This window comes from Panicum virgatum, chromosome 7N (genome assembly GCF_016808335.1).
Source record: "Panicum virgatum strain AP13 chromosome 7N, P.virgatum_v5, whole genome shotgun sequence".
NCBI lineage: Eukaryota > Viridiplantae > Streptophyta > Magnoliopsida > Poales > Poaceae > Panicum > Panicum virgatum.
In genome coordinates this window covers 36,657,418-36,670,571 of record NC_053151.1, presented here as the reverse complement: position 1 = coordinate 36,670,571, position 13,154 = coordinate 36,657,418, and the positions used below count along the sequence as shown (strand labels likewise).

The 13,154-nt window shown below is 46.7% G+C and overlaps 1 protein-coding gene, 1 non-coding gene and 1 pseudogene across 4 annotated transcripts; all 3 read left to right on the top strand.

The window, feature by feature from the left end:
* The first annotated feature begins 1,097 nt into the window (after positions 1-1,097).
* Positions 1,098-6,947, top strand: LOC120683488 (annotated as a pseudogene).
* Positions 6,948-7,189: 242 nt separating this feature from the next.
* Positions 7,190-7,260, top strand: TRNAG-GCC. The gene has a single exon. It is a non-coding gene; the product is annotated as a tRNA-Gly (tRNA).
* A 932-nt stretch (positions 7,261-8,192) lies between these two features.
* Positions 8,193-13,094, top strand: LOC120682403 (probable inositol transporter 2). 3 transcript variants are annotated; one of them, XM_039964280.1, is made up of 7 exons: positions 8,193-8,931; positions 10,173-10,365; positions 10,738-10,808; positions 10,979-11,314; positions 11,417-11,524; positions 11,680-12,288; positions 12,381-13,094. In XM_039964280.1, exons 2-7 carry the CDS (start codon positions 10,233-10,235, stop codon positions 12,882-12,884), a joined length of 1,761 nt encoding a protein of 586 aa, XP_039820214.1. In that variant the 5' UTR covers positions 8,193-8,931; positions 10,173-10,232; the 3' UTR covers positions 12,885-13,094. The 3 variants fall into 3 exon arrangements, with proteins under 3 accessions (XP_039820214.1, XP_039820215.1, XP_039820216.1); XM_039964281.1 differs by lacking the exon at positions 8,193-8,931 and adding an exon at positions 9,563-9,956; XM_039964282.1 differs by lacking the exon at positions 8,193-8,931 and having other exon boundaries at positions 9,839-10,365.
* Positions 13,095-13,154: the final 60 nt, after the last annotated feature.

The following is a 13,154-nucleotide window of genomic DNA, read 5'->3' as shown; positions in this document are numbered from 1 at the left end:
TCAACCGGTGCCTATAGGCTAACTTGGCTTCGATTCCCTTCTGCACCAAACATCATAGCGTCGGTTCTTCCGACAAGCGTCGGATGCACCGATGCTTAGGCATCGGTTCTTCCGGTGCTCCTGATCTGAAGCCTCGTAGGGGAACCCCTGTAGTGGCGGCCCTTCGGGCCTTGCTACACCTATCTTCTCTTTCTCTTTGTCATCACTTGAACCTAAAAGCCTGAGAATGGTCATTTTAACAATCATATTAGTCCAAGTGTTGTGTTGTCATTCGATCACCAAAATCACTCAAAATGGCATAAATGGTGCTGCTCATCGGGAGTGCACCGGGAATCAGATCTAAACAACTTTATAATTACAACAAGTCTAGCGTTGTTTAGATAAAAAAATTCCGGTGCACTTCTGATGAGCAGCACGACTTGTTTAGATCTGATTTTTTAGATCTAAATGTTGTGTCGATTATTTAAACACCAGAATGATTCCAAATGAAAAAAGTTTGAATTACAAAGTTGTAGATCTCGTCGAGGTCTATAATTTTTGTATAAATTTTATCACCATCCGAATCCGTATGAATTTGTTATAATTTTTTGAAAATATACTACAGTACCTTGCTACACTACCGCCGTTTGAATTGGCGGTAAGTCGCTACAGTTCCCGCGTGGATCGCTACAGTACCCTTCTTGCCAGATGAACCGGCGGTATGCATGATGCAGTGCGCCTACCGCCGGTTCATCCGGCGGTATCTTCATTCCGCCAGTTGAACTGGCGGCAGGATGACATTTTTGCAAAAAGAAAATTTCGGCATATATTTTTGACAAATCGGAAATAATATAATATAAAAATTAAAAAAACTCAAAAGAAAGAGTCAATTCCGTGAACCTGGGCCGCAGGCCCACGGACCAAAAGTGATGGCAACAAAACATGGCCTGCTGATAGAGCATGTCGTCGCTCCTCTCACGTGCGCACCTGCTGCTGCGACACGTCACACAGAAACCGTGTCAAAGCCGGATTCACCGCGGGAGCCCACCAGTTACGAAACGGAGCCCACTAGTTTACCTGATCCTGATGTCCTGATCCCCCAAGCGGCGGCAGCGGAAACGCAAACCAGAGGAGACGCGACGAGATAACAGATTTCAAACTCAAAACCCAACACCGAACTACCGAAGTGGGGGAGAGGGAGAGCGGCCGAGGCCGTAGCGGGAGAGAGATAAATCGGAGAGGGCCGTTGGGAGCAGGCGGCTATCGCGGCCGCCGCCTCCCCGATCCGGAGCCCCCCACCCCCGGGTCGCCCCCAGATTCGCACGACTTGGGGGGTCGTGTGCGCCTCGCCACCAGATCGGGAGGAAAACCGAGGTAATATTCGTTGCTGCTGTCGGATGATCGCGTTCTAGGGTTCTTCGCTCGTTCTAGACATTCCGATGGGTTCCCTGCGGCGAGACCGTCGGGTGGCGCTAGTTTCCTTAGGGTTCTATCGCTAATTTTAATGTGATTTCGGTTCGAGGCTGCTTGGCTGCATTTCGCGTTCCTCCCAATCGCGCCGCCGTCGCCGCCACGGCGAGTCCTCTCCCTCCGCGCCGGCGCCGCCTTCCGCCGCGGCTTTGCGCCCTTCCCCATCCGCCACGAGGTCGGGGGTTCTTCTCCCACCCTGTTGCGGCGCCCTTCGACCCGCGGCAGTGACGAATCTTATCCTTCGTGCGCCGGAGGCAGGCGGCGCCCGACGTGCCACCGGTCTGGCACCGCCTGTCTCGTTGAGCCCTCTGAAGAGGGGGACAAGCAGGTGAGGCTGAAGCCGAACCCTTTGTGAGCGGTGGCAACGTGGTTGCAGGTCACGGTGGACCGTTAGAGTCTTGTAGTCCTCTGGTAATGGAGAGCCTTGTGGCTAGCAGGCACCAGTCACCTGAGTGACATATTCTAATGTTGTAACACCATTTTGTTATCTACTTTAGGTTCTGGGGTGTGTGAAATCTGTTCTGAGTCATTTAGTTATTACATTTCTAGATGGTTGCAGTACAACTCAGTGGCTGATTCGGTAAAACTTGATAAATCAGGTTGTTGTTTTAAATTGTTTCAATTAACTGACACATCATAGCAGCTGATTACCATTTTCCACTTGAAGATTGGACAAGCTGGCACCTGATTAATATGCTCAACATTAACTCTCTTTGTCTTAGGTTGAACAGTTGATCCTACTTAGTTATGATCAATTTGTCCAAAAAGTATTCCTTTTAAAGAAAGTATTCACCTAGTTCACGTGAATTTCTTACTTCTGTTGTCTTTTTGGAAGCACTTTGTGCACAGTTTGCAAATCACATTTCTAGCAAATCCAGCGTGATCTGTTTGAACTTTCAACCATTGGGTCCTGTCCAATTGTTTCTCATCTCCTCCTCCATGTATACTTTATCTTTCCTAATCCCCCCATGGTTATTTAATCCCCTTCCCGATGCCTTCCAATCTGATTGTTTCTGCCAGCCCCTCCATACAGAAAGTCACTTTAATGGTGTTTACTTGTGTCATCCCTGGTCTACCTTCTGCCCACCTTCCTTCTTCTTTTTTTATTCAATGCTTTAACCTACTATTCCCACTCCTGACTATGGCGAGTCCTGTCCCTGCATTGTTAAAACATGCTACTTTGTCAGATTTTCTTAACATGTAGCAGCTGTGCTTCCTCCTTTAAGATCCTCAATCAAGTGTTCGTGTTTCTTCTTGTTTAGATAGATAATGTTCTTATTAATTATTATATGTAGGAATGCTTGTTTTGTGAAGTAAGCGTTGCATAGGACAAATTGTTGAATCTTAAGTTGGCATTTGCAGGTGAAGGGGCAAGTTTTCTGCAACTTAAATAACTAGAGTTTGACATATGGCTGACATGAATTTCGATCAAATTCTTGAGGTTCCTGACACTCCTGACCGAACACATCAGTCAACATGCCCTGTATCCAGCTCTGTTGTTAGGAGGGATGCTACAATGACGGCTGCTAATCCAATACCATGTCGCAGAATTAGATTTAAAACCAGTAGTAATTCCTTGCATGGTTTATCAAGTCAAGATAATGTTTGTAGTATACTGCCTGCACCTTCGGATACAGAACATATTTTCAAACAAGCTGACGTGGCACGGATTCTGGCAACAGAAAATCTCAAGGCAAAAATTTCCATACAGAAATCTGACAGGAGTGAAATATCTGTTGAGAACGGAAAGAGGGCTGAAAAACGTGGCTTGGATCAAAGCAGCAGCATTTCTGACCACATCAGTTGTAGTGTGAATGTAGGAAGGAGCCATGGCTGCCGAGTGAATGGGGAGGTTAGTGAGCAAGATACAAATCATTGGAATGTGAGCTTTCTTGGTGTAGGATCAGGTCTTCCTACCATCCCAGTAGGAAAACCACGAAACAGCACATGTGCTAGCACCACCAATAGGCTGAAAGGTGTAGCAGGTGCTGATATTTGTCATGGATCAAGTTCTGGGGAGGTCAAAGGGGAAGTGGTCACTAACAAGGCCATCGCAGGACCTTCAAGCCGTCCATGTGGTGTTCCTCAAAGGCATATGGGTCAAAAAAAGTTGGTTCGTAATGGATGCATTTCTCCATCTAACATAGCCAAAAGAAGTGTAAATGCGGATGAAAAGCAGGAAATGTGCTCTCCAAGCAGACATTTGCACAATCCACATCCTCAGCTTGATGCATTTGACAGAAGCAATGTGATTGATCTCACTCACAATTCACCAATAATGACAAGGTAGAGATATGCAATGAAGGATAAATTGACCTCTGGATGCAATTTGGACACAAGGGCAGCAAAAAAGTTGAGAACAGACAGAGCTGGGAAGACTTTGATTCCACAGTCTGCATATCATGGCAACAGCAGCAATTGTTCTGAAATCGGTTTATCAGGCCGCAACAAAGGAAAAGATATTAGCGATAGTGAACAAATTGTAGAGGCTATTTTGAGGAGGCATGTCCTCGTATATATTCTCATAAAACTGTCTTCACATCATTCTCATCACTCCCTCCCTCCCTCCCTCCCTCCCTCCCTCCCATTTGAGTTCTTCTAATCTAAAACATGGCAACTGGGCATATGTGAAAAAAATATTAGTCGAATTGAGCTGGTAGAACTATAAAGCTTCATGGACATGGCCTCACTGATACCCAACTGATTACTTCAAAAATCATTCTTTTGCCCATTTAACTTAGTTCAGAAAGATACATTGTATTGATATGAAATGAATACTTTGTTTGTCTGATGACTCTTGTAACTGTATTGTTGGAGAGTCTACATGTTGTATGGCTTGAACTTTTGTTACCCTCCTGTTTCAGGATTTCTCTCACTGCTACCGGAAGTTCTGTTGTAAACAACAACAGTTCTAATATGGATGTGGAGCAAGGTTGGAGAACAACACATAACCACACAAGTAAATTACCCATTTCATTGATGGGTAAACTGACTTGTAGTTCTCAACAAGAATCTGAATCTTCCACACCATCTAGTCAGGATCACGGATCTGGAGCAACCATAATGGCTTCTGATATTATGGGAACTAAAACAATAATGATTGGTAGAGGAAGGAGAAAACATGCCTCAACTTCCTCCCATCCCGGTGAAAGCTCTATTGCTCATGATGAACCTGGAGCTTCTTTTGTTTCACCACCAAAAATAATAGCTGGCAGAAATCGTACCAGTCATCGACATGATATTCCTGTAATAACCATTGATGATATAACCCCTGAAGCTAGATCTAGTTCGAGTGGATATAGTAATGGAACCTCTGTTGATCCTACTATACAAGCACAATTAGAGTCAGATGAGTTACTGGCTCGCCAGCTTCAGGAGCAGCTTTACAATGAATCTCCTCGTTTCGCACCTACAGAAGAGGTAAGGGATTTATCATCAGCTCTATCTAAGTACTCCATTCAACTTGAAGATCATAAAACAGTTAATTTTCCTTGAAACAGATGGATGCAATTGTAGCAATGTCACTTCAACATGAGGAAGACACACATCCGACATCTAGTTCTGTAAGGCGGTTCCCAAACAACAGTGTGAGAACACTGAACTCATTTTTGATGTTTTACCTATCCGATATGTGATCAGTGTCTCTATGAGTTTTTCTTGCAATTATATGATGTCCTAATAGGTGAATATGAAGTTAGGATCTTTTTCTATATAAAAAATAAGAAATATGCTTGCAGAAAAAAATGTATATCACGAAAAAGCCCCTATTCTGTGTTGTATTTATTTAAATTGACATGTTTTATCCCTTTTTTGCTTAGAGAGGTGCCCGGGCTTCCTGTTTAAGTTCTTATTGAAATGCTCTTAGGGCTGAATTGGCAACATCAAATATGATTTCCCGTTTGCAGAATAGGGCTCCAATAACTTCAGGATTGGTAATCTTTTTCCCTTGCCCTTTTCATTCTGTATTACCTGTCAATATTGATATATTAGTGCCTATGTAAAGTAGATTTTCTGGTTTTGTCTAGACAAACTAACATACCATTAACTCAAGTGTCGCACTGTCACTTAGAATGTCCAGATATCATAAGATAAAATTATACAGCTTTCTTTTTTAGTTTCCAGTTGTGTTACTAGATTATTAATTGACATTGGAATATGATTGGATAATACTTGATCATTTGTATGTTCATCTACGGCCAACAGAAGTGCTATCATACCGTGGCTTCTATTTGTACTTTCCAGATATTTGCTTTGGACTTCTAACTTTACCACTGGGGCATTCTCAGCTGCTACCTGAACTATGCTTTGCCTATAGTCTTCATTGAGTTAAAGTTTTTTTTTATTGCTTTACTGAAACGATCATAATTAACAGCTTCTGGTTTGCAACTTTCAGAGAGCTGTTTTAGGAAGATATCCTGGTGCTGCGCGCATTCAACCTAACATTGATTTGTAAGTGATCATGCTCCTGTTTATCTGTTATTGTTTCACTGGCCTTCGTGTTACCTGATTGATTTGAGAACTCAGAACAGTCTAACTCTTAACATGTTTGATTCATTTATCTATTGCTCTGACCGAAACTTTTACATAACTACGTCCTTTGCGCACATGGGTCTTTCTGAAGATAAACTGTCAAGAAATGAATTTATTACCCACTTATCATTTGTTTGAACTCTTTTTCTGGCCAATATCTTTTCTTCATATGCTTACTGTAACAGCTCTCGCTTGAACAAAAAAAAAAATCCCACTTTTAGAGCATGTCCTAAAGGAGCTCTTGTTGCAGAAATGACTACGATGCGCTACTTGCACTGGATGAAAATAACCACCAGCACACTGGTGCTTCAGAAAGCCAGATCAACAATTTGCCGCAGTCAGTAGTTCAGGTAACTTCCAACCCGGCATCTCTCTATTCTTTCCTCTATATTTTCAAAAATCCTAACTAGTTTTCCATGATCTGTTTCTGACAGTCGAATAGCATCGAAGAGCCCTGTGCTGTCTGCCTAGAAAATCCCTCTGTGGGAGATACCATTCGCCATCTGCCATGCTTTCACAAGTTCCATAAAGAGGTATGCAGTCTGGTTGTTGCGTTTCATGAACCTTCACTGGACTCTGTCGTGTTTCTGATGCTGGCTTGTTTTTTCATGTTGCAGTGTATCGAGAGTGGCTGAGACGAAAGAAACTCTGCCCAATCTGCAAGTCTGGGATTAGATGAAGCGTGCCACCAAATCTGCAGCTTCAGTTTTTCTGTTGGTAGTGGTAGCGACGAGAGGCTGCAGTTTCTTGTACCGGCTGCTTCTGTGCCAATTCCTGACGTGCATCTTCGCCCTTGGTGTATCGTTACAGTTTGTCGCCGTATCCCTTGCGATTTCTCCAGCTATATTGACTCACTGATTGGCATAATGGATGAAGTCAACCGCCCCTTGATTTTCCTTGTGAGCCAGTTGCTCCTTTCTCTTGTGCCTCTACTGCTTGTGGGGTTGGTGCGAGTAAACACATATACATGTTCTCTCTGTTGTAGACGTGTGGTGCGATTTTGTTGAGGCCGACTGGTGAGATAAACAAGTTAATAGACGTTCATATTTCACATTTACGACCTTTAAACAACAGAACAAACTTGCAGCCGTATGTGCTGTGCGGCGAGTCCTGACAGACAGACAGATGGTATCAGATACATTCCGCTGTGTGTCAGCGAAAGAAGTGATGGAAAGTATACTAGAAAAACCTTTGTTTGTGTTTAGCGTAAGCACCAGTGGTCTAGTGGTAGAATAGTACCCTGCCACGGTACAGACCCGGGTTCGATTCCCGGCTGGTGCATTCGATTTTTTTTTCCCTAAGTCAGACCCTGGAATTCAAAATTGTACCGCAGGGCAGCTATCCCATTGTCCATACCCTAGTGTTGTTTGACTCGATCAGTCGATCTTGTATGTTGATCACAAATACATCGGCGCCTCATCACTCTAGCCTTTTAGGCACAAATCATTTAACGATGTTACATCCTCTACTCTCGTCAACAAGTGGTGGTGCCTAGCTGACTCTTGTTGTTCCTTACTCACCATAGTCTTCTTTCACTAAACCTTTTTGTAGCCGGTGGTTTGGCGGCCTCCGTTCCGGCATGTACAATGGTTAGACGGCTGTCGTCTGTGTGTGTCTAGAATATTGCACGCAGACGACTTGTACAATAGTGTGTCTGTGTGACTGTCTGCTAGCTATTTAATATATACCTAGTCTCATGAAACATGGTGATCGAACATGTGAAATAGATCTTTGTGTATTGTTGTATCGCCATCAGCTGACCGACCGACTTATATCGTGAACTGATCGATTGATACTGTGAATTGATCGATGAACTGGAAAAGAAAAGGCCATACACTATATTGAAATAGGTTCAGTTTTACAAAGCACATAATTCACAACTCAATCTCAGATACAACTCATTTGCCGTCATCTCAACGATTCGCGTGCGGGAAATCCAGCGCAGGAGCACGGGATCCACCGTGCCGTACAACGGGCGACGAGGCGTCGATTTGCGCTCGGTCCACGAGCCCGTGCCGTCATCTCACGAGACGACGGCAACGCGCGGTTCGGCAATAACTGACCATCGGAGAATCAGATTAGCCGCTTGCAGACGACTCATTTACTCCCGTTGTACATGCCCTTACATTCACATAGAAGGATCACACAGCATCATGGCCCATAGGGTCTGCGAGGCCTTAAGTTTTGCACTGGTATACAGAACGGAGGGAGTAGACGGTTCTTGCATTCCACGAGGCTCCAAGCAACCGCGCACGCTATCTTTAGCAGGTCGGCGGCGCCCGAATTCCGGAGAGGAGAGGTTCCGATCCGGGAAGTTCCGTGCAACAACCAACTGCCGCGCCACCCACCCCAGTGCCCCACCGCCCGCGCCACGACGGTTTGGTTGGTGCGCTCTTCCGATCCGAGCCCGGCCGCGCGGCGCTGGCACACGGCGCCCGAACCCCGCTCAGCCTCAGTTCTGCCCGCGCCGCCGGCACCGGCCTGTGAAACGGACGCTCGGTCAAGGCGCGGTGCGCGGCAGGCCGGCGGGGGCGAGTCAAAGCGATCCCGCGCAGTTCACCGGGCAGGGCGTCCACTTCTGGCCGCGACCGCGAGGCAGGAGGAGGAGGGAGGACACAGGCAAACCGGCCCGAACGCGGCGCTGCCTCTTTTGTCCGCTCCGGGCTCGGACGGCAGGGATCGCATCGCATCGCATTGCGTCGCCGTGCCGCGCGCAGGCGCACCCCCGCTGCCGCATTTGAAGCCCCCGCGTGGCGTGGACGCGCGCGTGCGGGTGCGAGGAGGCGCCCGCAATAAATCGAGGCGCGGCGCCGCTGCCACTTGCTTGCTCCTTCATCATCGGCTCGTCCCCGTGCGGGTTGGGTGGGTCGGGGACGTTGCTGCTGCGGAGCGGCGCTCTCAAGTCTCAACTCGACGGCGGGGTTTTGGACTGCTCGTTCGCTTTGTCTCTCGGTGAGGTTTCTGGCTTGGTTTGGGCGTTTGGCCCCCTGCATCTGCATGCTTTTCGTTCTCCTCCATCTCCTCCTCCTCCTCGTCCTCCTCCGTGTGGAGAGGTTGTGGATTCTGCGGGTTCCGTTTCCTCGGGCGTGTTTGGATCCTATTGTTAGTGTTAGTGTTAGTGTTAGTTTTTAACCCCTCTAAATAACTCTCCAAAGAAATAACACTTACTAGTTTGGATCCTAATATTATTTAGCATTTAATGATACTTAAAAACCAATGCTCTCTCTTTTTCAGTGGGGCCCACCAGAAGTAACACAATAATCACCTCTTGGAGGGGTTAGAGTTTTGGGGGGTGTTAATGCCAAATAACACATATGTTTGGCTATCAAGTGTTATTTGGGGGTTATTTAGGGTGTGTTACTAAATAACACATGGATCCAAACAGAGCCCTCGTTTCTCCGTGTCAAGAGAGTGGAAGGGATTCACCGGAAGTACGGGAGGTTGTTGTGGGCGCCAGAGGCCGTTTCCTCTGCAGATCCTCCATCTCCCGTTCGGGGGAAGATTCGGTCCGTCGGTCTTAAACGAAGATCGTGTCGTTGAGATTTCGTCTATCCGTTCTGTCGAAAAAGATTTCGTCTATCCGTTCTGTCAATAAAGATTTGGTCTATCTTTAGCCACGGTTGGGTAGTAGATCATGCGCCATGATTATGGTTTACGGGTACAGACACTAGTCCTCTGCAATGCTGGATACTGGGTGCTCCGGTGCTGCATCCAAAAGGCATTGGGATAAGATTCCCCGCCTCTTGATTTGGATAAGCCTGATGGGAATTTTCGCAACATGATTGGTCCCTTTTTTTCCTCCTGTCTCGCATCAGATTTTGTGGATATGTTCTGAGTGATGTTGATGCTCGGAATTTTGTGCCGTGTGATTCTATATATATATTTTTTATGTTTCTTTTAGGCCAGTCTCAGTGAGAGTGTCATCGACACAGTTACTAAGACTGGAAACTTGAGAACTGTGCCAGTGGAGTGTCATGGTGATGACACTCCTCTCATATTTCATGACACTCATCTCTCCTCTCTCCTCATACTATTGATATATGTTAGCAAATTTAATGTTCATGATACTCCTATAACATTTTCACTGAAATTGGCCTTACTGAGCAACCTCTGTAATCTGCTCTACAAGCAGAGTTTCCTAGAGCCTGGGCTCTTCGTGCTAACCCTAGTGAATGTCTGTTTTACTGATGCAGTGAAGTGCGTGATTAAGTGCATCTGAACCTACGTCAGGCGTGTAAACGCACCTGGATGCAATGGAGGGCGGTGTCAATGTTGCAGATAAGGCAGAGTTCAAGGAGTGCCTGCGGCTGACATGGACACAACCTTATATCCTCCAGCTTGTCTTGTCTGCTGGCATCGGTGGTCTCCTTTTCGGATATGATACAGGTATCTCAAGATGGTAGTAGCTGATCTGCTGATGCATATTTCAATCTTCTCCTTTGGCATCTCTCTCACTACGCAGTTTTAGTATTTTTAAATTGAAATGCAGTCATTACTTGTTCAATACCTCCAAATGACATTTTTTAAATTTTCACTTCTACATGAAACAGTAGAGGAACTGTTTCTATTGAGCACCTTGAATTTCTCATGAAAACAAGATCCAGAAAATTAAACTCTCCTTTTTATTTATTACTATCATGATGATGTTAATATTGTGGTGCATTCAGAAATGTTTAGGCATTCTGATTTCCTGCAACCATACTTCAAAAGTGCAATCTAGCTAATTGGTTTGCCATCCTGGAAAAAATGTTCTGCTAGGTGTCATATCTGGAGCACTTCTGTACATTCGAGATGATTTCGCTGCGGTGGAAAAGAGCACTGTATTAAGGGTACGACCTTCTCCAATGGTCCAGATCATTTACTTTATTTCAAGTTAAACTGCAGTTCTCCAGCTTGTTCGAGGGAAAAAAAAGTTAAACCACAGTTCTTGTGACGTCTTTTTTCTTCAGAAAGAAAGAAAAATTGAGGCTAACATGTGACGGTTTATTCCGAATAACAGGAAACAATTGTTAGTATGGCTGTTGCTGGAGCTATAGTTGGAGCTGCATTGGGTGGTTGGATGAATGATAAGTTTGGAAGGAGGCCTTCCATCATAATTGCGGATGCCCTGTTCTTCGGTGGTGCCTTGATCATGGCATTTTCCCCAACACCAACAGTAATCATCGTTGGGAGGGTCTTTGTTGGGCTTGGAGTTGGAATGGCTTCCATGACAGCTCCTCTCTACATCTCCGAAGCCTCCCCTGCTAGAATCAGAGGTGCTCTTGTAAGCACAAATGGTCTTCTCATCACCGGAGGCCAGTTCTTGGCGTACCTCATTAATCTAGCCTTTACTAAGGTACTCACTGACATTATACTGTTTTCATATTCTACAAGTTTGGCAAAAAAGCATTTTTTGGCAAGAGGTAGCATTGACGTTATCTCGATGAAATGTGTTAAGGTGCCGGGAACCTGGAGATGGATGCTTGGCATTGCAGGGCTTCCTGCCTTGGTCCAGTTCATACTAATGCTGATGCTGCCAGAATCACCAAGGTGGCTTTACAGGAAGGTCTGTGTTTATGACTTTATGTACAAAACTGTAGTTCATATGCAATGGGGTTTTTTTTTTGCCAAAAGGATAGAAAAGGCCGGCCTAAAACTACTTACAAATTTTAGGAAAAGGAAAACTACTTAGAAGTTTTTCTTTCTTGGTGAAAAAACCAGGGTAGGAAAGAGGAAGCTTCAGAAATCTTGCGGAAGATTTACCCTGCGAATGAGGTCGAGCAAGAGATTGACGCCATGCGCCAATCCGTCGAGGAAGAGGTGCTCCTTGAAGGTTCCATCGGCGAGCATGGCCTGATTGGCAAGCTGAGGAAGGCGCTGGGCAGCAAGGTGGTCCGCCGGGGGCTAATGGCCGGCGTCATCGTCCAGGTCGCGCAGCAGTTCGTGGGCATCAACACCGTCATGTACTACAGCCCCACGATCGTGCAGTTGGCCGGCTTCGCCTCCAACAACACGGCCATGGCGCTGTCCCTCATCACCTCGGGCCTGAACGCCGTCGGCTCGGTCGTGAGCATGTTCTTCGTGGACAGGGCCGGCCGGAGGCGCCTGATGCTCATCAGCCTGGTCGGCATCGTCGTGTGGCTCGCCGTGCTCGGCGGCACGTTCCTGGGCGCCGCGCACCACGCCCCGCCCGTCAGCAACCTCGAGACCCAGCTGCTCGCGAACCAGACCCAGACCTGCCCCGAGTTCAACCCCGACGTCCCCTGGAGCTGCGTCAACTGCCTCAAGGCCGCCTCTGCTTGCGGCTTCTGCGCTCACCAGGGAGACAAGGCAAGCACGAATCATTTTTTCTCAAGTCTGCATGCATGTTCATCTTGCCGGAATTGTAAGTGATACATCTTCTCGCCGGACTTGCATTGCAGCTGCTTCCGGGAGCTTGCTTGGCGCTGAACGACGCGTCGCGGCGGACGTGCCGTGCGGACCAGCGGGAGTTCTACACGGAGGGGTGCCCGAACAACTTCGGGTGGCTGGCGCTGATCGGCCTGGGCGCCTACATCGTCTCCTACTCCCCCGGCATGGGCACGGTGCCGTGGATCGTCAACTCGGAGATCTACCCGCTGCGGTTCAGGGGCATCTGCGGCGGCATCGCGGCCGTCGCCAACTGGGTCTCCAACCTCATCGTCACGCAGACCTTCCTGTCCCTGACCAAGGCGCTCGGGACGTCGGCCACCTTCTTCCTCTTCTGCGGCATCTCCTTCCTGGCGCTCGTCGTCGTCTTCTTCACCGTGCCGGAGACCAAGGGCCTGCAGTTCGAGGAGGTGGAGAGGATGCTTGAGCGCAAGGACTACAAGCCATGGAAGAGGTACCAAGGCGTCAGCGACGTCGAGCCGGCAAAAAACAGCGAAATCGGCCTCACTGCACCATGAATTCGCATGAGAGCTTCGTTTGTCTAGAAAGTAGCAATAATTCGTATCTAATCTCTTTTAGAATTCCAAGAAGGAAAAGATGAGTAGTCAAACTCTAGTTTTATGGAAATGTGAATGTGATATATGCTTGATTGCTGCTCCTCTTTGTTATAGAACATTTAACATTAGTTTTCTCACTCTGTTTAGCATAACATTGTGCATCTTCTTCTATGGCCTTGCGTTTGACGCTGATCATATATGGCTATTTTGCACATGCAAGTACAATTCGTT